Here is a 25,889-nt window from a genome sequence, read left to right as displayed (position 1 = left end):
AATGACTGTCACTTTTAATACTATAGTAATACAATATATACAAATGTGTGCAAAATGTGAAAACAAGTAGAAGTAAGTCAACAAATGAGCAAGCTGTGTTCAATGTGCATTACTAAAGATAGCAATTAATTATCATCAGTCACTGTAATCTAATTACCGTTGGTGGTTAGACCATTAGGTTACTGAAAACAGGGTCATGGGTTCAATACCTTGGTCTAACAAGCTGCCACTGTTGGGCCTCACTGCTCCCTATACAGTATGTATAGGTGTGTGATCACTGCATCGCTGGGTTAAAGAAGGCCACAAAACAAGTATGGTGAAAAAGGTTGTTTTTGTCTTTGTAGAATTTTTATTTGATTTGTGAAAGTTTGCCGTCTTCAGCTTGTGGCTGTAATTAACTCTCAGGTCATGTGATTCCTATCAGCTGTAAACATCACTTCACCAGTTAACCACAGTTTCCAGTAAATTGCTGCTGTATGTGCGAGAACCACAAAGCCATGTGCATCTGGGCGTGTCTGAGAGAACGAAAGACATATATGAAGAGGCTCACTATTGGCTAGAACAAAATACTCTAGCCATGCAGAACTAAATGTTTCTGCTTTATACTGCTAAGGCTGACTTTAACAAAGTATCATTTTACAAAATGTCATGATTTTTCAAACAAGTGAATTTAAAAATGTCATGTGTCATTTGAACATTTTCATTGTGTAAGTTGCTTCTTCAGCATTGCTCCAAAAATCCTTTGGGTACCTTATTTTTTTAGACAGTGTATATCTTAGTTATATTTTAATGTACAGCTCTGGAAAAAAAAAAAATAGAACACTTAAAAATGATGAGATTCTTTGCTTTTGCCAAATTAAAAACCTATGAAATATAATCAAGAGGAATATGGATGATCACAAGCCATCAAAACAAGCTGAACTGCTTGATTTCATGCACCAGGAGTGGCATAAAGTTTTCCAAAAGCAGTGTGTAAGACTGATGGAGGAGAACATGCCGCTTGTTTGTTGACTGAACTATCTACTGTGGGTGGAATGCCTTCCTTGGTTTATTCCCAGTATACATGTGAGACTGTGGATCAAGGAAGATTAGATGCCCACACAACTATCAGGCCTTGCTTAAACTCCAATAATTCACATTGCCTTGTCATGAGCACACTGGCCAGTGTACAGCCTCACTCACAATATAACACCTCACAACTTATACAGGTGCAGGCATTCCCAGGTCGACCCCTGAGGTAACATATCATGAACAGTTTTTTTCCATGTCTTGTGGCAAGTCAGTGTATCTGCCAAGTAGACGATTTAGTAAATGTGAATGCAGTTGGTCAGGTGTAGGTTCAGCAACCGTATGTGCTGAAAGAATGAGGTCAGCTGACTTCCTGAATATACTGAATATAGACCAGGTTATTCCATCAATGGATTTTTTCTTCCCTGATGACATGAGCATATTCCAACATGGCAATGCCAGGATTAGTGGGGCTGGAATTGTGAAAGAGTGACTCAGGGAGCATGAGATCATCAATTTTACACATGGAGTCTAGACCTTTACTTATTCTACTTGAGAATGTGCTGGAGAAGGCTTTGTGCAGCGGTCAGACTCTACCATCATCAATGCTGCAAGACATTGGTGAAAAATTAATGCAACACTGGATTGAAATAAATCCTATGACATTGCAGAAGCTTATAAAAACAATGCCACAACGAATGCATGCCGCAATCAAAGCTAGAGGCGGTCCAACGAAATAGTGTAAATAGTGTACAACCTAATTCTATGGAACATGTGACAATCAGGGCCCAGTTTTGCAAGAGAATCTTAGTTAGTAATATTGTCTTAATAGGTATAGAGACTGATAAATATGCTTTTGTAAAATTGTGGTCCTGTGTAATGTCACAATCTAGCTTTATGAGTGATATGTTTGAGCTAAATTTAACTCACTGTTTCTTGCTCAGTCAGCAATTGTTTGATGTTGCAAAACCAAAGCAGAAGGGGTTTGTCTATATTTAGTGGTATTTTAGTAGTAATAATAGCATATTCACAAAGCAGTCTTATATATTATAAATCTGACCTTTGTTTTTACACTGTGCCCAACTTGTTTGATGAACGAACCAGCAGAAATGCACCAAAATTACTTGGAAATCAATTTACAAATATTACAACAGCATCTTTTGAGGAATTTTGCTTCCAGAATTTTTGATGCCAGTTTGGAGACACAAAGTTTTTATGTGACAGTGACATATATACAAAGTTGAAAGGGTCTTGAAGCTTCTATAGCTTCTCAAAGATTGTTGGATAATTTGTTTTTTTTTTGGTTATATAAAAACTTCTACAATAAACAACATTTAGCATCATATTTCCTCATATAGACCCAATGAATTAGTCCCAAAAAGCATTACGTAAATACTACAGCTATTTAAATACAGTGATTTTTATTTATTCATTTAAAAAGGACTAATTACATTTTCTGTAAGGTAACTATTATTTAAGGCAATTATCCTGTGTGTTTCTAAGCACTGATAAAATAGTCCTGAAGGGAGGAGAGAGAGGTGCCAACGATCTTCTCAGCTGCTCTGAGAAGATCGTTGGCACCTCTCTCCCCTCCCTTCAGGACTTGTTCACCTCCCGCCTCACACGGAAAGCCCTCCGTCTGGCAGGAGATCCCTCCCACCCACTACACAGCTTCTTCAGCCTGCTGCCATCAGGTAGGAGACTGAGGAGTCTAGGGGCGAGGACCAGCAGACTGCGAGACAGCCCCATCCATCAGGCTGTGAGGATGCTGAACTCTCTTCCTGCTCTACCCCCATCCCAATCCTGCTCCCAGCACACACTCACTCAGCATCCTGACCCCCCACCCCCCCCCAACAATACAGTACTGAAACTCTGCACTACAATACACAAATACTGGTCCCTTCCAAACGGACTTGCACTACACACCCAATACCTGCACTACTGATATACTTGCACTGTCAATACTCACTTTAATTCCCCAAAACTGTGAACTTTAAGAACTTTAGCACTCATTCACTTTACCAGCCTTAAGCTATATAACATATTTGCACTACTGTTATATACTATTTATACTGTCATCCCATCTCAATCACCATCAATACTGTACTATTGTCTTCCCTCTTACGTATGTTTATTGTGTCTTGTTGTATTGTACATATAGTGTCTCCAACTCTTTTATATTATATATCTATTTCTTTTTTTACTTATATTTATATATCTATTTCTCCCCACACCACTGCACCTTGTTTTTGTCTCATGTATGTCTATTGTGTCCCTGCTGTATTGTACCAATAGTGTCTCCCATTCTATTTTATTATATCTATTATCTGTACTTGCTGTAAAATTGGGAAGGAGAGCAACGTAATTTCAATTCTCTGTATGTTCTGTACATATGCAGTATTGACAATAAAACTACTTGACTTGACTTGACTTGATATAGTCTATATAGTACTATAGAGTCAGAAATGCGTATTAATTATCACATGAAATGTATTACAATATGATAAAATATTATGATATTTCCCAGTTCTACTGTTAATACATTTTCCTACTAGTAACCTTTGCTGTTAATAAAAAGGGAGTTTTTTTTTTCAACACAAAAAGTGTTAAAATCATCTGAGCATGCTCAAACAAACATACTATTAAGACGATTTCCTGTGGTACCCACTGTGATATATTTAAAACACTCAGTAACACATTCTAAACAGATGTGAGAAAGCGATACCCCAGCGTGTAATGTTTCCATTCTCACTGCTTTCTGTGTGTTGGGCTGTCTTTCAGGTTTTACCATGGGGTGTGTTGGCACCAAGCCAGAGCAGGATTCAGGTGGCAAAGCGGTGGGAAGTGATGACTCTGGAAACCGCGGGCAAACAGCGCACTACGTCAAAGACCCTACGACAGGCACCAAGGCAGTAAGTAGATGTCCGTACTGTAGCTTTGTATGAAAGACATAGGAAAGGAAAGGGTTACACACAGAAGAAGAAGTGTTTTGGGGGTTTTCTGGAAAGGTTAACGATTGCACATTGGCCTAACCATCGTTTTGCAAGGTCATTGGAATGGAATCTTAGCACATTCAGCTTGCATGGTCATACTTCCTCTTTAAAAAGAAGATTCACTGAATGTCTTCAATGAAATAGAGTGATGACTGTGAAATAAGCTGTACCCATTTCCCAGTAAGAGTGGACTTTTTTTGCTGTTACACAGATATGATATTGCCTTGTTTCTGAAATCCTCTTTCTTTTTTATAATATAATAAAAAAAAACATGTGCTACAATGAGATTACCAAGCTGGACAGTGTGTGATTAAAGATTATAGAATTAAAACTGGAGAAAGCCTTAAATCTTAAATGTGAAATAATAATATTCAAAGTTCAAATGGTGTAAACTAATGCCAGCTACATTCAGTTTCCCTGAGCATATTTGTTATGTACAATATTTTGAAGCATATTCCTTTTCAAACATTTTAATTTTTGACTTATTCAACTTTTTCTTTCCACAATCAAAATTAAATATATTAAGGCAAGGTAAAGTACTGGATAAAGTACAGTAAATTAGGGAATTAATGTCACAATGTAACCTATTAAAGTTACAATTTAATATGTTAAGACCCCAACATTCATTATAATATAAAGTATACTGAAGCCCTAAAAATAATACAGTGTGAGTGAAAAGTCAGATGACAACCTTTTTTTGTGATCAGTTTTTTAATTGTTTTTTAACAAACAAAAGCATAAAATTAACAATTCAGTACAAAAAAGAAAAATACAAAATAGGCAGATACAGATAAAAAGCATCCCACCAAAATAAATACCAAATAAAGTGAGAGAGAGAGAAAAAAAAGGATATACAAAGTGAGTGTCTAATGTTGGCTAATTAGATAAAAGCAAGTCCTTAAAGATTGATCTAACGATGACATACTTTTTATTTCAGAACAAAATATTGCGGCTTTTAAGATGGTTCGGGCCTAAAAGATAGGACCTCTTCTCTTTTACTTACTGGGGAATTCAGATTTGTCATTTCCCCTTTCATTTCAATTCCCTTTCATTTATGACTAAATATGTACCATCAGTTACAGACTTTAATATTATATTCATATTTGCAATTAATATCAGTGTATTAAAACCCACAAGAAGCCTGCATGCATATCCCACAGGATAGTGGCGTGTTCTTGTTGTGGGATGTGAAATTTATCTCAGGTCCCGTGACATGACATTGGCAGTGTTGGTGTATGATTTCATGGCCTCTATGTTTTATTTTATAATCTCATTATATAAAATCTGTTGATCAGTACAGTTTGTTTAAAGAAACTTTTTGCCACTAGCAGAGCAAACTATGTTAACTGATGTTTAAATACGTATAGCTGACAATGTTTCTTATTAATCTCGCTAAAGTTTAGGTTAAGTTTACCGTAACTCTGGCCTTGTGACTTCTGCAAGTCTGACTGCCTAGACTACAGAATTTGTTTTGGACAGTCTTGATGTCGCACATGTGCCAATTTTGCGAGCAGCATAAAATGTGACCTAAACCTGGGTGGGCCAGATATGGCATTTACGACTGGCCCTCATTCCACTTGTTTGATACTAAAATTCTAAAGTCTAAAAGTGGGCCAGATGCAGAACACAGTCATACATTTATCACTTTAATTTAACATAATAATTGAAATTAAAATAAACATATAAAGCCAACAATGAAAATGCTAATAACATTACAATTACTCTACTGTATTTATTATCTTTAAATACATTTAAACCACCACTGAACTGCTGGTTTATAAACTAGATCTAGTTGAACACATTCATCAACTGCATCTGGCCTACTTTATTCTACAGCTCAAACAAATATGTGGTATGTGGGACACAGTAAATGCCAGATGTGGCCCAAGTTCAGCCCACATTAATGTTGCTATCAGGGACACATCTTCATCTGTATAACAGTTAGGGCTGGGCAGTATAAAAAAATTATTATATGAGTGATTCTTGATTACGATTATATGTTTATATATATATATATATATATATATATATATATATATATATATATATATATATATATATATATATATATATATATATATTACTTTTTATTTTTATTTATTTTTTTGGTATTTTAATTTGGTAATTTAATTTTTGTTTCTAATGAATAGTAAGCGGACCCCTTTAAACCTTACAAACAGTTTTAATAACATGGTAAAAAAAATAACCTCATTGTATTTCAATTAATAAGGAAAGGGGTAAAATATGGAAATCACTGTCAAATAAAAGAGTTCTTTACAGGTTTCTGACAGAAGCAAATGTTTACGTACTGTAATTCTCTCTTAGTTTTTATATGTAAAGATGTAAAAAAAATCCTCCCAGCCCTAATAACAGTACAAAACAAGCAAAATAAAATAAACATGAACCTAGTATCTTCTTAATGAACAGTGCGAATAGCTGTGCGACTGTTTTTCTAAACTGTCATGTGGTCCAGTGGTCCTGTTGCCAAGTCTGACAGTTTGATACCTAAACTTGTCCACAGATGTGCCTTTGTTCATCCTTCTTTATCCTCCAATTACGAAAAATGCTCTGGAAAAATGGTCAAGTGTAATCGAAAAGGGTTCTTTGTAGTAATTCTATAATAGAACCAGAGTTGTTAGCCTGAAGAACCTTTCATTGAATTAAATAGCATATTTGTTTTTTAAATAATGTGTTAATGACACTTTCATTGCATTTTGATATCTGTTAGGTTTGTTTGTACAGGATGTTCTTTGAGTTTACTTTTTCAGTTGTTATGAGGAACTACAAAGTGAAAGTAGACGAAAGCAGATGAAAGAGAAGTGCTTGTGTCTGGTCAGTGGAGGAAGGGCACCTCTAAAGACACTGTTTACCTGTACTATATAAATCCCTCACATCCCACTATATAGAAGTACAAAATGAGGTTGATCTCCAAAGTATATGCACTATATGGACAAAAGTATTGGGACACTTGCTCATTCATTGTTTTTTTTTTTCTAAATTCAGAAAAGGTATCAAAAAAGAAGGAATGGGTTTATTAGAAAGAGGTGTCCACAAACATCTGGACACCCTGCAATTTATTAATATTTTATCTTTTATAATACTTTATGAATACATGTAGAATGCTTTATATAGCATACATCATACCTTATTAAATGCATATACAATAACTCTTATACTTACACAAAACACATTATTAAGAACAAGTATGTTTCTTAATAAACACAGGTGTCATAATGCCATATTAGTATGTACAAGGTTCTTATGAACAGTCAAACACTAATGTGTTATGCATGTCCCGCTTTAGTACATACTGTATGAGTTATTATACAAGCATATGAAGATCAGTGTAATGAATTATGTGTGCCATATGATGCCTTATAAATGCATTCATAATATGAAATGCATTATGAATACAGGATCCATAGGATGTGTTGCCGAACCTACTAATAAATGGCATTATCATGCGTTATCACAAGCAAAATATAGCCATTATAAAGTAATATGTATGCTATGTAATACAGTGTAAATGCTTTCTTAATGCATTGTAAATACAGGATTCATGTGCTACTATAAGGCATTATCACACATTATCACAAGCTTATGAAGGTATATAATGTATTATGTATGCTATGTAATGTATTTTTTACAATGCATTCTTATATGTATGATGTGTAATGCATTATCACAAGCGTATAATGTCATTATAAAATATTATATATGCTATGTAATGCATAATTTAAGTCAAGTCAAGCTTATAATGACTGTTATGAAGTATTATGTATGTTCTTTAATCCATTAGCACAGTGCATTAACACACACTGCCTGGCCAAAAAAAAAAGTCTTGCCCGTGCCATCAGGAAATAAAAAATCCATTGATGGAATAACCTGGTCTATATTCAGTATATTCAGGTTGTCAGCTGACCTCATTCTTTCAGCACATACTGTTGCTGAACCTAGACCTGACCAACTGCAGCATCAACCCCACATCATTTACTTAGTTAAATCCAGGTGGCAAATGTTTTTGGTCAGGCATTGTATATATAATATGTAATGCATTATATTGAAAGCCTATGAAGACCGTTATAAGGTATTGTGTATGCTATGTAATTCATTATAAATGCTTTCATAATGTGTTACAAATACAGGAATTACAGAATGTGTTAACAAAGTAAATAATATAAGGACTTATAAAACACTATTACAAGATTATGACAGGCAGCCATTATAAGGTATTATATGTAATGTATTAAAATGCATTCATAATGTATAATGAATACTCGATTCATAGGAAATGGTACAAGGTTTGCACACCTTGTATGATATGTGTTTGTGGTAATTTTTTCTGTTGTAAGGAGGAACTGCAAACTTAATGAAAGTTTCTAGAAGAGAGATGTGTTGTTAGTTGTACAAGAATCCTGTACAGTATGTATCTGTTAATTCAGTGTATCAGTGTATTTCTTTACTGCATTTAAATAAAAAAAGTGCTCCTGAAGTTTTGCTCACAGATAGTATACTTGAACTGCTTTACATATTTCTTTCCCCACAGTTTTCACAGGAAGCAGATAAAGGTCTGAATGCTTGATGCAGTGTGAGCACTGCTGGGCAGAGTTTAACAGAGAACCCTGGTGTGAAAAGGACTTGTGTAGTGAAACATGATAACGAATACTTTTTTTAAGTTTTCCACCTCTGTTCACCCCAGCATTTCAAAATACAGCTCTTTTGGCCAATGCTGGATTAGAGAATGCATAGCGTTGTCCATGCAAAAAATATATATTTACACCATTAACAAGCTCAAAGTAGCTCAACACTTCATTGGTAGAATTTAGAGGGCCCTGACATTTAAAACGAGGCACTGAGAACTTTGAAAGTGCACATCTATCTAGTTTGTAAAAAACAAAACAAAAAAAAAACACTTATGTTATATATAATATGTTACGCTATTGTCAGAATGAACAGCAGAGTAAGTGGAACATCACATGAGGGACATTTTCTATAAAAGCAGATCTTTTTATTCATGATCACTTCTCTCTGATTTACATAACGGCCAGACTGAGCTAATGGCCTATGCCTACTTCCTGTCTGAAGTATGTGTCTCTTGTCAGAGACGGAAGAATTCTTTTAAAGAAATTTTGTGACATTTAAAATGATTAGAAATGCGTATACATACAGTAAGAAGTAGGAAATATTTCTGTTGACCCCAGCCATGATTTTTGGTGGCAGTTCAAGTACAATTTAACACACATATATTTTAGGTAGCTGGAGTACGATAATGAGTAAATAATTTGGTAGGATCCTGCAGGAACTGTAAGTTTGAATGCAGCTCACCAGTGTTACTGCAAGATATATACAGTAATGGCCAAAAGTGTTGAAATTTCTGAAAATTTTCCAGAATATGAAGTATTTCTCCCAGAAAATTTCGTTTTGTTACACACGTTTTTTTCCTTTTTTGTATATATTGGAACCACATAAAATAATGCTAAATGCTATTTCATGCTATTGTTTACCAAAAACAGAATGAGGTCTGCAAAGAAATTCAACACAGTACCTACAGTCAAATATGGTGGACTTTCAAAGATAGTTTGCGGTTGTTTTGCTGCCTCAAGAAATCTGAAGATTGCTAAAGGGATTTTGGATCACAGTGAAGGGCCACATGTTAGAAAATTGAGTTTGCATCCTTGGTAATGGGCCTTCCTGCAGGACAATGACCCCAAACATACTTCAAAAAGCACCCAGAGATGGATGAATTAAAGGCACTGGAGAGTTCTGAAGTGGCCAGCAATGAGTTCAGCTCTAAATTCCATCGAACACCTGTGGAAATTGGTGTTGGGAGAAGACACCCTTCAAATAAGAGAGACCTGGAAGACAGAAGAAGAGATGAGAGGTGTGAGAAGCTTATTGATGGTTATAGGAAGCAATTCATTTCAATTATTATATTCAAAGGGTGTGCAAACAAATATTACAGTGCCAGTAATTGCGTCTGTCATATTTTTGGAGTTTTGTGTGTTTAATAAAAAAATGTTAACTTAAAAAAAAAATGTTTTTCTTTGTTTTTGTTTTGTGTTTATTGTGTGTGTGTGTGTTGCTCCAGTACACTTAAAAAGACATAAATATGGGTATAAGAAAACGTGTAATTGCAATCATTTTGGGTGCCAATGCTTTTGGCCACGATTGTAGGTGTTGGTGGCTTAGGTGGTTTCTAAGGTGTTACTATGTGGTTACTGTGCTAACAGGTTGGTTGTTAAAGTGGTTCTATAATTTATAATTTAGTTGTTGGTTGTTAAGATGTTACTAGGTGGTTATTATACTACAAGGTTGGTTGCTAAGGTGATTTTTAAGTAGTTGCTAATGTGGTGTTTACTTAAATGTAAAATTACACTGTTAATACTCAAGCAACACAAACTGGCGAGAAGCGAAAGCCAATTGGCACAGTGTATCCTCTACCAGTAACGCCCATCTACCTGTAGACCTTCGAAAGTTCTCCCAGGACAGAGTGCCAATATATAGAGTAACCAAGGGACCCAAACGGACACAGGGAGAATGTGTAAACTCAGATAGGGACTTGAACCAAAGACCCTGTTGTGACAGGGGAACGTTTTATACTCCAAAACACAAAATACAAGATAGACAACAGTACTGCAGATACCCCCAAATCTTATGTTGAAAGCAATCACCTCTGTGTAGATGTTTGCATAGACATGGTGTTTAGATTTGCAGGATATTAACCTTCCATTATTTAGAATAGAATGATCATTACATTTCTCTCTATGTGTCTCTACAGAACAGAACCGTCTCCAGTCCTCCACCCTCAAACACAGATGGTGAGTAACAGCTTACGACCCCTAAAAGCTTTGTATCAAACACTTTACTGAATTTGTATCAAACTTAGCTGAAAGGCTTGCTGCAAAAATTCACTAATATCGTCAGGTGATTCAGAAGATACAGTGGTTGGTTGTGGCCATTTTAACTCCCCACTGAGCTCTTTTTTTAGCTTTCTGCTGTGCGTTAATAAAGAGGAAGTCGCAGCTGACGTCAAAGCTTCTGCTGCGCTATTAATAAAATTATTTCCTATATAGATAAATCGAAAACAGTTACACATTTGCACCTTAGTCCCGTTGAGGTTTGTAAAGTTACTTCTGAGTTAAGCTCTTAGTACATTATTAGACTAATAGCCAAGATAAGTTTATGCTCACCTCCTAAAATGTTGTATAGCTAGTTTGTATAGCTAGTTTATATCTATTTTCATAGCACATTGTAGCTGTACCTGGAAATGCTTAGCCCCCTTGTCTTAATTTTTTTCTGTGCTCCTCAGGTGGGGAGAACATTGCCATAGCACTGTATGATTATGAAGGTTTGCATGATGGAGACCTGGGCTTCAAAAAAGGAGACAAACTGAAAATCCTACAAGAGTGAGTGAGCCACAAAGTGACTGAACAAAACTTAGCAAAACATTTAAACTTCTTTTTAAACCTCTTTTTATTTATCATGATTGTTTATCAGGAATTCATTATTTAAAGCCAATGGACCAGATACTTCCTTCAAAAAATTATCTAAATTTGGTAAATTTACTATATATTGTGTGAAGCCTCATGATGAATGGACCAATAGAAATTCTCCAAAATTATTTAGAGTGAAATTCTTTTATATTGAAATCCTCTTTGCATTTTCCATAATTTTTTTTTCTTTTTTTTTCCTTTTTTTTTAGAGATACAAGGTTTTTGCATGACACAAATAATAGTTCTTCTGGTTCTTTTTTTGATGGAGAACATCATGGTGCAATCCTTCTTCTCACACAGCTTCTAAAAATAACATAATTCGTATCAATAGTTGCAAACATTGCATAGAAAGCAATGCCTATCCATTGGATAAATCCTGTATGGTTTTACAAATCATTGCTAAATAATAATAATGGTAAAAAAAATTAAAATAATAATGGTATTTGTATTTCTCATAATTTATTTTTTTATATAGATTTTTCTGAGCAAATAAATTGTTGATGTCTAATTTAATAGCTTTATAAATATTTTGTCCAATTTTCTACATTGTAAAATACTATTGCAGAGTACTGTATATATATATATATATATACTCACACATTACACAAACATACTCCCAGACATTATGCAAGCATACACGCAGATACACCCTGTAATTTATTTTATGCAATTCTATTTCTAAAATATTATTTAACCTGACCAACAACTATGTTTTGCTCAATGTTTGGTAAAGCACATAAAACAGACTCACTCTTTCCATCTTTTCTGCTCACCAAAATTGCAACAAGAATAATGTAATTTGCTCAGTCACTGGTGAAAAAAATCAGTGCTGCATTAAATGTCAAAGCCAATAGAATGTTCTATATACATTATACACATGTAGAACTGCCTTTATATTTTAAACTTATACTTTATATTTTATACTTAACAAGCCTGACCTTTAACCCAACCCATAACTAAGGCTTTCTTTACATACATACATTTACAAAAAGTACATTTTCTAGGTATGACTGTATTCTGTCTCTTTTTAGGTCAGGAGAATGGTGGAGAGCAATGTCTTTGAGCAGTGGGGAAGAAGGCTTCATTCCCAGTAACTATGTAGCTAAAGACACACTTCAAACTGAAGAGTAAGTATAGTATAGTAGATGATAATGTTCTATTTAAGGGTTTTAAATATAGAATAAATTAGACAACACACTTCTGATACTGTTGTAGCGATCTATAGGTGAGCTGTTAACTTGGTTCAGGGAGAAGTAATAATTCTTTTAATTAATCATGGGTGTGTTTTGGGAGTAACAGAAAATAAACCAATCACCTTTTCCTTTAAGAACCAAGTGTGCTCTGACTATGGAGGTTCATTTACGTGAACAGCAATGTTATTTTATTTGGTATTCTGTTTATTGCAGGATAGCAATGATCGGCTGACAGTTGGCTGGTGTCTAAATTAATTTCAGTCAGTGACGCACTTGTTTTACTTGTTGCCAAGTAATATGCAGAAATTTAAATAAAAAAAATAAAAATAACTAACACAGGTAGTGACTGATAAACTCATGGGAGCTATCAAGAAGCCAGATGGTATAGTGGGCATGTTTGATGACGATAAAAAGGGATTAAGCTGGGATGAAATATAATGGATGTGCAGTCTTAAGTCTTATAAATATGATGAATAGTCAAAGATTATGCCATAGATCCTGTATGAGCAGTCAGTTCTCTCCTCTCTCTCAGTTGGTTCTTCAAAGGAGTGAGCAGAAAAGATGCAGAAAGACAGCTACTGGCCCCTGGAAACAAATCCGGTTCCTTCATGATTAGAGACAGTGAGACCACCAAGGGTAAGTTAAAAATGTTAACAATGTACTGTATATTGGCAACCCTGTTTTTGAGCCAATGCGATTATTAGATAAACATTCTTTAATGCAAGGATATATTATCTGCTCAGATATGCAGCTCTGGAAAAAATAAAGACCAGTTTCTGAATCAGTTTATCTGATTTTGCTATTTATAGTAAACATATCAACATTGTTGTTTTATTCTATAAACTACGGACAGCATTTCTCCCAAATTCTCCCAAGAACATTTATTTGCAGAAAAAGAGAAATAACAAAAAATATGCAGAGCTTTTAGACCTCAAATAATGCAAAGAAAACAAGTTCATATTCAGAAAGTTTTAAGAGCTCAGAAATGAATATTTGGTGGAATAACCCTGTTCTACTCCACCAGTCATACGCACTGCTTTTGGATAACTTTATGCCACTCCTAGTGCAAAAAAACAAGCAGTTCAGCTTGGTTTGATGCCTTGTAATCATCCATCTTTCTCTTGATTCTTTTCCAGAGGTTTTTAATTTGGTAAAATCAAAGAAACTCTTTTCCAGAGCTGTACATGCTAATATTTGTAAATGTCTCTAATATCCTGTGTATTTCACTGTAGAGGTTTTGTATTGACTCTACCCTTTAGAGGTCTACATCAACACCATATCTAATTTAAAAGTTGGTTTAGTCAGACCACTAAGACAGAAATAAGCAAACACTTATATAGTTGGTTGGTCAGAAGTGAAATAACATCCTATCCAACTTCCAACCCACAGGAAGCTACTCTCTGTCTGTCAGGGACAGCGACCACCAATCAGGCGAGACGGTCAAGCATTACAAAATCCGCACTCTGGACAACGGCGGCTTTTACATTTCACCTAGAATCACATTCAGCACCCTGCAGGAGCTCATCACCCATTACAAGAGTAAGAACCTATCAGAACACACATATATACATGCATATATACATACACTTGTGGTGTCACTGTATATCAATGCATGTTTCCTTTAGAACTGATGTGTGTGCTACTGTAGCTAAATACAGCCTGTCTCTAAACCCAAGATCTAACACCTTAATGTCAGCTTTGCAGCACAAAGGTCCTTTGGTTCCTTTAAATAAAAATCCAATCTGTCTGATAAGTCACACAGTGTGTACAGTGCTGGGGGATGCATCTTCTGTATTGGTATTCTATGGTATTGATAACCAATTTTCTCATTAAAAATGTATATATGTGTAATATATTTGATTGCTAATGAGCATGCATAATATTTTTGACATAGATCATAATGTCACGTTCTCGTCTTGTTTTGGTTCCCTCTAGTCCAGGGGAGTCCAAACTTTATTTGTTGGGCGCCAGAAGGAGAAATATATTTGAAGTCACGGGCCACAGACCTGTAATAAAACAAATAATGAAATATACCACTTTAAATAATACATTTTCCTGATTTCTTTCATTTACACACCATTTTACTTGACTTACTATCTTTATCTATTATTGACAGTGTTGTGTAAACTAAGATTTATCAAATTGATGTTTCATTTCATGAGGTTCACTCTTTAATTACATCAACTTTTAGACTCTTTGGCCTGTTTTTCTGCGCTACAACTGAACACTCTCGCCGCTTTTAGACTCTTTGGCCCGTTTTTCTGTTCTACCACTGAGCACTCTCTCCACTTTTAGACTCTTTGGTCCGTTTTTCTGCACTACATATTCACTCTCGCCGCATTTTAGACTCTTTGGCCCAGTTTTTCTGCTCTACAACTTCACTCTCGCCGCTTTTAGACTCTTTGGCCCGTTTTCTGCGCTACAACTGAGCACTCTCTCCGCTTATAGACTCTTTGGCCCGTTTTTCTGCGCTAATACTTCAGTCTCGCCGCTTTTAGACTCTTTGGCCCGTTTCTGACACCTAGTGTTGAATCTCACATTATAAAAACTTGCTTAACACCGGGCCAACTTTCATACTTTTCCTAAAATACCGCTCCAAAAAAGGAAACGGGCCGCACTTTGGACACCCCTGCTTTAGTCTGTCCCTGTGTTTATTTACCTTCCTCTTCTCCTGCCCTGTGTTTATCCCTTTTCTCCACCTCTGTTGCTCACCTGTTCCTTTGTAGCTCTGCCCCCTTGTTAGGCCCCAGGTGGTTCAAATTTTCTGTCCTTGTCCGTGTCCGTCTGTGATTGTGCGTTTTTACATCAGTCACTTGCATTTGTGTCCGGCTCCATGTCTCCTCATTGCCCCAGCCTCACATATAAATAAGCGTACCAGTGGTTTGATCTTAGTTATTTTTTACTTACTTTAATTTTGTGCATGTGTGGTACATCATGGAAATCTCTTTGGGTTTTGGCCTTTGCCATTCCCCTAGTCCCATTTCCACACTCAGGGTTGCCAGGTATAGACAGCAGCACACAAACAGTGTGCTGCGAACATGAAAAAAATGTGCTAAGAGGCTAAACTTCCTGCTAAACAGACAGAGACAGAGATAACAAACAGAAGTATTGAAATTTATTTCTGCGCTTGTATCCACAGAGCAGGGAGATGGACTGTGTCAGGCCCTTACAAATCCCTGTGTGAGCGCTAAACCACAGAAACCATGGGAGAAGGACGCCTGGGAGATCCCACGAGAGTCCCTCAAGCTGGATAAACGGCTAGGGGCCGGCCAGTTTGGGGAGGTTTGGATGGGTAAGTCTAAATGCCAGATTTGCTATTAATTTGAGTCTTCTAAAGATTATGAAAATGAAGTCTATTTAAGTAACTCAAGAAAAGTTAACTGTTATGGTTAAAGTAATTCTGATCTTAAGCCACATCACATTTTTGATCCAACACTAATTTGTGGTCCATATTATGCAGCCATCATTTGCACTACAGATCACTAAGCCAGTTGAAGGGAGATGCGATTGAAGAAACTAACCTCAGTGTGGTATCTTGTTTTCAGCCACATACAACAAGCACACCAAGGTCGCAGTGAAGACAATGAAGCCAGGCACTATGTCTGTGGAAGCTTTCCTCATGGAGGCCAACCTCATGAAGTCTCTGCAGCACGACAAGCTGGTCCGCCTCAATGCTGTAGTCACCAAAGAGGAGCCCATCTACATCATCACAGAGTTCATGGAGAAAGGTGTGTGTATTGCAAACTTGAGGTGCTCATTAAAATGATATATTTTTCATGATATATGAAATTAAGATAAGCTTATTAAAATATAATTTCAGAACACTGAACATGTATGTAGGGCTGGATGATATGGCCAAAAATATACCAGAATATATATTTTTCATTTTAGTTGATGCAATACAATTTCCGGTATTGAGTCAACGATTTCCGATTTCTTGACTCAGTTTGCTTACATTTGGACTCCGTCTTGACTCCTTCTTATTTGGACTCAATCTTGACTCTGTCACTATTATTTACACTGAAACTTGACTCAGTTTGCTCTCATTTGGACTCAACTTTAAGTCAGACTTCTTTTTTGGATTCAATCTTAACTCAGTTCACGCTAATTTGGACTCATTCTTAACTCAGTTTTTCTTTCTTATTTGGACTCAATCTTGACTCAATTCACACTCATTTGGACTCAATCTTGACTCAGTTCACACTCATTTGGATTCAGTCTTGAGTCAGATTTTTTTGTAGGACTCAATCCTAAATCAATTCACTCTCTTTTGGACTCAATCTTGACTCAGTTTGCTCACATTTGGACTCAATCTTGAGTCAGACTTCTTTATAAGATTCATTCTTAACTTAGTTCACGCTAATTTGGACTCAATCTTGACTGAAACTTCTTATTTGGACTCGTTCTTAACTCAGTTTTTTTCCTCATTTTTGGACTCAATCTTGACTCAGTTCACACTCATTTGGATTCAGTCTTAAGTCAGACTTCTTATTTGGACTCAATCTTAAATCAGTTCACTCTCTTTTGGAGTCAATCTTGAGTCAGACTTCTTTTTAGAACTCAATCTTAAAACAGTTCACTCTCTTTTGGAGTCAATCTTGACCCAGTTTGCTCACATTTGGACTTCTTTATATTTGGACTCAAGTCTTTATTGAGACTTCTCCTTATTAAGACTCAGCCTTGACTCACACTCCTTTTTGTTTGGACTTCTTGACTTCTTTTGGAGTCAATCTTGAGTCAGACTTCCTATTAGGACTCAATCTTAAATCAGTTCACTATCTTTTGGAGTCAATCTTGACTTAGTTTGCTCTCATTTGGACTCAATCTTAAGTCAGACTTCTTATTAGGACTCAATCTTAAATCAGTTCACTCTCTTTTGGAGTCAATCTTGACACAGTTTGCTCTCATTTGTACTCAATCTTGACTTAGACTTTCTTCTTATTTGGATTCAATCTTAATTCAGACTTCTTTTTTAGACTCAATCAACTAATCTGACTCTCTTCAGATTTCTCTTCCTTTGCTTTTGTGTTTTGAACATAATCTTGAATTAAACCTGCCTTGCTTTAAATTGGATTTAATATTGGCCTCCTTTAATCTCAGGTGTCCCAAACTGAATTCATTGAGCTTGAGCAGGAAACAAGACTCCATACATATATGATTAATAAGTGTGTGAATGTGTGTGTGGTTTTACAGGTAGTTTACTGGACTTCATCAAGACCGATGAAGGGAATCGTGTCCAGCTGCCCAAACTGATAGATTTCTCTGCACAGGTATGTGAGTCGTTGCGTTCTGCAGTTCCTCATCTGTTTTCACAGGGATGCAGCAGTGTGTGCCGGCTGCACATTTGCCTTTGATGTACAAAGCAGGTTTGTCCCGTTAGTGCCTGAATTTCAATATTCAAATCTGCTAATCAGCAGGCACCTGTGTGTGTGTGTATGTATGTATGTGTGTGCACTGGATTTGTGTGTGTGGGGCTTGTACAGACAGAAGTTATTTTAAAATGAATAAATCTTTATTAAGCCAATATACTAATAGGTATATTCAATTTTTAGAAGCATAAATACAACAGTCAATTAGATTTTCAAGCAGTCTGTTTTACTGAGTGTTAATAATGCTTTTGTTTTATTCTAAATGAGGCATTGAGGAGTTCTGTAACAGGAATTAATGTCTCAAAACAAACAAGGGGAGTAAGGGATTCTGTGCCTTTGCAGAATTAAACTTGGAACACTACTTGATTTATAGATAATTATTAATCACAGCAAATAAGAAAACCTATTTTATCTGTGCATGAGAATTTACGGTTAAAATGCTAATAGGCAACACAATTCAGTAAGAAATTAGAGGAACAAAATGTTAATTTGGCATGTATTACGTTACATTAGTCTTCAATTAATGTAGCTATGGCGCCCCCCTGTGGTATATATTAAAGTATAACATACATATTGGAATATAACAACATTATTTTTTATTGTCATATCTTTTAGCCCTGCATCAGATCATTTCCATGTTTTTGCTTTCCTCATCCAGTGCTTTTGAAATCCTCCTATAATTTGTGGTTATCTTTATTATGAGACCAGTTTGTTTTTGAGTTAGTAAATTCTGGAAAGAGGAAATGGTAAAATCCAAATAGCTAGGGCATATAACTCACAGGCACAGATTCCCAGATATGTCAAATAATCAAGTACAAATACTTCATTATCTAGTAGAAATTTTGCTTATCTATACTTTACTTGAGTAATTATTTGTCAGACAACTTTATACCTCTACTTCTTACATTTTCACACAATAAATGTGCTTCCTAATCGTTACTCCTATTTAATTCCGGCTTTATAATAAAAAAAATCCAGTCGTCCAGAGATCTAAAGTGCTGCCACTATGAGCGGGAGGTCGCAGGTTCGAACCCCCGCTCATGCAGCTTTGCCATCAAGCTGCCGGCGCTCAGAGGGAGCAAAATTGTCCCTGCTCCCTCCTTGTGGGTAGATGGCGCTCTCTCCCCACATCACTCCTAGGGTGATGTCCGCAACACAGGGCGTCTGTGAACTGATGTATTGGTATCGAGCCGCTGCGCTTTCCTCTGTGCGTGCTGGCCGTTCGGCAATTCTGCATCAGCAGCAGCTCGAAAAGAAGCGCTGGCTGACTTCACATGTGTCGGAGGAGGCATGTGCTAGTCTTCACCCTCCTGATGTGTTGGGGCATCACTAGTAATGGGGGAGTCCTAATGAATGGGTTGGGTAATTGGCTGTGTAAATTGGGGAGAAAATAGGAAAAATTTGAAATAAAATTATTAAAAATTAAAAATTAATAAAATTCATATAAGATAAATTGCTTCACCCGGATAGAGTGACTTTGATTGTGTTTGGATGAGAAGTATAAACATACACCATTCCGACACCCTATTGGTTTATTTGTGATCCATTTTTACATCTGATCCACCTGCACACGTCACATCATACTCCAGAAAGAACATAGCAGATGTATGTAGCCTAGTATGATGATCATTCGAGAGAACTCAAGACCTCAAAATGTCACAACTAAGCCTCCTTAACCCTTTCATGCATAGAGGTCACTACAGTGTACAGCTGTTTAAAACATTTTTTTCTTTAAATATGCTTGCAATTTTGGGCACTGCTGCATATAGTCCACTGTAGTGGAAGCTATTGCATCATCCTATACAAAAAAATCCCATTGGTTGGTCATTGTAATGGGAAAAAGAAGTCAATGAAATCAAGATGGCCGGCAGACAGGGAAAACCACCAAACACCTTGGCTATTTTTGTTTCTACCTTTTATAAAATTATATCACTGCAGGTAAAAAAATATATAATTACATCAAGTAACATCTAAGGTGACATATTATGTAAAGATTTTCGAAATTTTGATTTTATATTTGAGGGAATTGTAGATTAATCATCTGTCCACTTAATTGTACATCATGCATCATTAGCTATTTTTCAACTTTTATGCAATGTCAATTACTTCCAGTGTTGTTTTTAAAATAATTCATATTGTTTAATGTTTTGGCTGTAAATCAACTTCTTTAATTGAGGAATGTCTGCCAGTACAGACAGTTGCAAGCAGAGAAGTAGGGTCAAGCAGTGATAGTGAAGGTGAGTCTGGAAATGTTACTGAGGGAGTTGAGGCTGAGGAACGGAGATGAAGGAGATGAGGCTGTTGAAACTAAGGGCACCCCAATATCCAGTATGCCCCTGGAAACCACTGGCCCCAGCTCAAGAAAGTATAAAATGCCAGCACACGAAGAACCAAGTACATCTGCTTGCAGTGTCTTGTAGCTTTGTGCCCTGTATGCTTTGGCAACCATCATAGAAAATAGTTTCAGAAATTAGCAACAAGCATGATTTGACAGGAAATATGATACATGCTATAAAATACTATAAGAGAATATGCTCACTTAACAGTTCAGAGACTTGACAAGAATACAGTATGATAATACCAGTCACAATCAAGATTCTATAAGGTTCTACGGTAGAGGTCTGCGCGGGACTGTTTTTTTAAACCCGCTCCCGCCCGCTCCCGCGTCTTTTTGTCCCGCTCCCGCCCGCTCCCGCAAAAAAATCACTTCTTTTAATCCCGCTCCCGCCCGCCACATACACATTCCCGCCGCTCCCGTCCCGCAGTCCTAATATGAATTGAATTAATTACATTTAGTGCTTCAAATTTACATATGTATTTATTAAAACAGCAATTCAGTTCGCAGTCCAAACACATGCCATCAGGTGCATCAAGAATCCTAGAAGTGGATTAGAAGTGGATCTATATTATATAAAATAATAAATGTAAAAATATATAAAATTAAATTCAATTAGTTTAATTAATATTTGTATTATTATTATTAATAATAATAATAATAATAATAATAACAATAATAATAATAACAATAACAATGTTATTGTTATTGTTATTATTATTATTATTATTGTTATTATTATTATTATTATTATTATTATTATTATTATTATTATTATTTTGCACCAGTATAGTAAATGTCGTCCTTTAAATTACACACCCCCCTCCCCCCCCCCCCCCCCCTCCTCTGCACACGCCTGCTGGAGATGCTGAAAATGTGTGTGTGTGTGTCCATCCTCCGAGAGATTTTTCTTGTGTTTTTTTGTTGCTTGCATGGGAATCATAGCGTGATTATTATAATTTTCTTAACTATTTATCAATTTGCGGGAGCGGGACCACATGTTAATGTGGTCCCGCTCCCGCATGGCCTGTATTGATTAAATTACCGCTCCCGCCAATAACAATTCAGTTTTGTCCCGCGCCGCAACATATTCTGACGGGTCCCGCGGGTCCCGCGGGACTCCCGCGGGAGTGCAGACCTCTATTCTACGGTTCAGAGACATTTTCTTGTGTCACAATATCCTCCTCAGTTCCACTATTCCAACAGAATACCATATTACAACTGTATAACTGAATTACATTTGTGTTTTTTTTACAACAAAAAATGCATGAAGTACACTTGAGTGGACAGATAAATATTTCTTTATCGAATAAAGATAGAATATATATTTTTTTCAAACCTTGTTTTACATCCCTAAGGATGTATAAAAACACTTAGAAAAAAAATCCTGACTGAGTTTATTATAATTCATGCATGAGAGGGTTAATATATTTGCATTGTATTAAAATGCATTCATTTTCAATGAGCATATATGTCGCTCACTGGGGATTCTGTGTTTTATGTTCAATGTTTTTTTTTCTGGTTCTCTGTGCTGCTACCACATTTCTGTAAAGTTGTTTTGCGGCAACATCAGCTGTGAAATCTATATAAATAAATTTTATTTTATTTTATTTGAATGCTTGAGTATTAAAACATTTCCTCTTCAGAAATTGCCTTTACTAGTGGATTGAGTGTATGAACATTTTGGGCTTAGAAATAAAAACATTTTTTTTAAGATGTTGTCTTTTTGTTTCTGTTGTCTCTCTAGATAGCTGAGGGCATGGCCTACATCGAGCAAAGGAACTACATCCACAGAGACCTGCGGGCTGCTAATATCCTGGTCAACAAGAGTCTGGTGTGCAAGATTGCAGATTTTGGCCTGGCCCGTATTATAGAGGACAACGAATATACAGCCAGAGAAGGTGAGCTATTCCACAGCTTGTAAATAAAACAATTCCCTTGATATATAACTTAAAAAGTCATCATAATTTGAAACTAAGTCTCAGTTAGCTTGATTGGACATGATTATGGAATTGACAGTCCTTTGCCAAAAGGGGGCAGTATATTACAATTGCTGTCTTCAAATGCTAATTTCTGTGTTTTCTATGTTAGGTGCAAAGTTCCCCATTAAGTGGACCGCACCAGAGGCCATCAACTACGGCTCCTTCACCATCAAGTCAGACGTGTGGTCTTTTGGTATTCTGCTCACCGAGATCATCAGCTATGGCCGGACCCCATACCCAGGTCAGCTCTGCCCAGTGGACACAAACACAACACTAAAACTTTTGCGTTTTGGTGGTGGTGGTTTGACCCTTTCTAGATATTAGAATATAAAAAAATGACCATTTTTTTGCCATCACAGGACTAAGACTATTTTAATTATGATGTTTTTACATTTGAAAACCTGGAAAAAAGTAATAATGTGATGTGTTAAAGAATAATGCCACACAAAGTTTTCCCCAACATGGAAAATTCATATTTAAAATAAAAAAGTAAAAAAAAATAGTGTATGTAAGTAAATAAATATATATATATATATATAAACATTTTTGACATTTTGTCACTTTACAGCCACAAACTTAAATGTATTTGAGTTGGTATTGATATGGGAGAAAGGAGTCTTTTGCACATCACACTTTTCAGATTTTTATTTTATTGAAATAAAAAAAAAACATTTTGTTCCACTTCACAATTATATGCTACTTTGTGTTGGTCTATCCCTTACAATCTCAATAAAATACATTTGAGTTTGTGGTGAGAAATGTGAAAAAATCAATAGGTATTAATATTTTTGCAAGCCACTGTAAATACAGTGTCCACCATAATATTTATTTTATAGTTATTATACATTGATATAACAGTAATTCTGCCAGTTGCATATTATGGGCAAAATGTACAGATTATAAACACTTATTTATTAAATGTATTTTTTGTTTGTTAGTTTATTCATTTATTATATGTTTGATTTCTATATTAATATTAAACAAATGTATCACTTATTGTACAGGGATGACAAACCCGGAGGTGATCCGCTCTCTGGAGAGGGGTTATAGGATGCAGCGTTTGGACTCCTGCCCCCAGGAGCTGTACGACATCATGCTGGAATGCTGGAAGAACAAGCCAGAGGACAGACCCACCTTCGAGTACCTTCAGAGTGTGCTGGAGGACTTCTACACGGCCACAGAGAGCCAGTACCAACAACAGCCCTGAGACACCCCTCCCACCACCACCACCAGCCCCTACACACACACACACATGCATGTATGTCTTTAAACATGTACTGTAACTCCTCAGGCTAGTCTCACACACAAAGCACACCATGTGCATTCAGATCCATGCAACAGTCTAAACAACATCCTGTCCACAACAGTGAAACGAAAACATGACAATCAATCAATCAATCAATCAATCAATCAATCAATCAATCAGTCAATCAAGGATAGAATATTAATTTGATCATGCAAAGCCTTTTGCCTTATATTCAGTGTTGCATTTGATTGCACAGAATTGTATAAAGTTATAACAGAGTTTGTAGAGCGTTTTTAACTCTTAGCTTGTTTTATTTGTTCTTTGATTCTAAAGGTTTAACATTTCTTTGTCTGCTTTAACAGTTGAATATAAAAAGCCTAGTAGCATTCTTCAATACTGTGAATATTATGAATTACAATTTGGATTGTTAATATGGTAAAAAAGTACTAAAACTTCAACCTATATTAGGTTAAAAGTCAGCATAATATTTCTGATAAAGCATTTTTTCAAATCTTTTATAGTTTTTTAGTAGAGGAGGGTGGAACACAACATATTTCGTTTTTTGCTGAATAATTTTATTTGAGAAAAATATATTTAGATATATATATATATATATATATATATATATATATATATATATATATATATATATATATATATATATATATATAAATATAGATAAATAATTTATACATTATTGTTCTGTTTCTTATGAAAAGTGACCTTTGTTTTCAGCATCAGCTGTTTGTTGGATTAGCACCAACTGTGAATAATAAATCTAAAACACTGCAAGTACAAATGTTACTGCTTAAACACATAGTTTATTGTAACAGATGAAGGAAATACTTAATAAAAAGTTTTGTAATGAAAGCTTTACATTTAAAACACATCTTTAAACAAATCAAAATATATACATAAATATATCTAAAGAGTAACATGATAAAACTGAAATGAATTCAGTGAACGTTACATCTGTACCACATCTAAAAAAATGAATCTGTGTAGGGAGAATATGAACTTTTTAAAAATTGTGTCCCATGACTTTTGCCAATATCCCATGAAAGCTAAATAAAGGCTGCACTGACCTGTGGGATATGTGGGGGCTACTGTGCTGAATGTGGATGTGATTTGCACCATAGTTGCTTGTAATATTTTCACACACCGCCAGTCACAATCATTACCACTCACAGTGTACATGACGTCTTGATGTGAACATGCTGGCCAGTGTTCAACCACACTGACTAAATAATCCCTCTCAATTTATACAGGTTTGGTATTTTGTCATGTCAGTGTCAGTTTAGCCTGTGTAGTTGCATAGAGTGTCAGTCATATTATTTTAAATAGTTCTATTTTAATATTACAGCCACAAAATTGAGAATAAAATCATTCTAGTGAAATATTGTTACGAAATAGATAAAAGAATCTTGATGAGAAGGTACATTTTATGGTACATTAAAAAGGCTTGAGTGTAAATCTTGAGAAACATCTATCTGTTTGCAGTAAAAACTAAGTGATTTTTGCCACTGGAAATATGTCAACATGACCAGAATCATGTTTTGCTTTTTTGTTTCTATTTCACTGAATAAAAAAGCATCCAGGTTATATTTTACTTTGCATCGAGTGTGCCCCGCCCTCTTCTGGTCAATAAAGATATCTGTGGAAATACCTTTGCATCGTTAAAATGTGATTTCTGTGGCTTCTAATTACTGTATGTTCAAAATATTTAAGGCTAAAGTGTAGTGCTTTTAATTCACATTTATACAGTAGAAACTTTCTCTTTTAACTTCGCTGAATATCAGTATGTGAATATTTCGAATATTTTCTGATGTTTTCTGCATTTGGTACATTTCTGGTTGAACTCCTGTGCAATAAAAAGGAAATGTGTGACATTTTACAAAATCGGTTTTATTTATTTTAGAAACTGATGTACTGCCTGAGAATCTCATGTTTGTTGGTTGTACTGAATATGTTAATAACATTTGTTTTTGTCTTTCTTTGTTATTTTTTTGTTAATTGTCCATCTCATTTGTATCATGCTTGAGCCGTAAAATAAAGTGCTTCACAAAGACTAAATGAAACAAATAATCACTGAAGCAGAGGAACTGTCACTGCTCTCTGTCTCCTTGGAGCATTACTGTGAGGATTTGATGGTATTTGGTGTTAGTGGACAGTAGTGTTAGTGAGGTCATGATATTAGATTATCACCATCTTATCTCATCATCTCCAACTCCTTAACTCATCCAAAAATATTGGATGGAGCACTGTTGTTC

The 25,889-nt window shown here is 35.6% G+C and overlaps 1 protein-coding gene across 1 annotated transcript in view; it reads left to right on the top strand.

Moving 5' to 3' along the window:
- Nucleotides 1-25,691, top strand: part of hck (HCK proto-oncogene, Src family tyrosine kinase) — a 36,792-nt gene extending 11,101 nt beyond the window's left edge. Inside the window, exons 2-13 of the mRNA XM_007250777.4 lie at nucleotides 3,790-3,920; nucleotides 10,780-10,819; nucleotides 11,311-11,407; nucleotides 12,526-12,621; nucleotides 13,220-13,323; nucleotides 14,077-14,226; nucleotides 15,827-15,979; nucleotides 16,233-16,415; nucleotides 17,881-17,957; nucleotides 22,139-22,292; nucleotides 22,483-22,614; nucleotides 23,378-25,691. Coding sequence (XP_007250839.2) covers nucleotides 3,798-3,920; nucleotides 10,780-10,819; nucleotides 11,311-11,407; nucleotides 12,526-12,621; nucleotides 13,220-13,323; nucleotides 14,077-14,226; nucleotides 15,827-15,979; nucleotides 16,233-16,415; nucleotides 17,881-17,957; nucleotides 22,139-22,292; nucleotides 22,483-22,614; nucleotides 23,378-23,580 — 1,512 coding nt within the window. The 5' untranslated portion in view covers nucleotides 3,790-3,797 and the 3' untranslated portion in view covers nucleotides 23,581-25,691. The remainder of the gene's footprint in view (nucleotides 1-3,789; nucleotides 3,921-10,779; nucleotides 10,820-11,310; nucleotides 11,408-12,525; nucleotides 12,622-13,219; nucleotides 13,324-14,076; nucleotides 14,227-15,826; nucleotides 15,980-16,232; nucleotides 16,416-17,880; nucleotides 17,958-22,138; nucleotides 22,293-22,482; nucleotides 22,615-23,377) is intronic.
- Nucleotides 25,692-25,889: the final 198 nt, after the last annotated feature.

The sequence above is a fragment of the Astyanax mexicanus genome, chromosome 13 (genome assembly GCF_023375975.1).
Source record: "Astyanax mexicanus isolate ESR-SI-001 chromosome 13, AstMex3_surface, whole genome shotgun sequence".
NCBI lineage: Eukaryota > Metazoa > Chordata > Actinopteri > Characiformes > Acestrorhamphidae > Astyanax > Astyanax mexicanus.
Note: the sequence above shows the minus strand (reverse complement) of the source record. Positions and strands in the feature narration are given on the sequence as shown.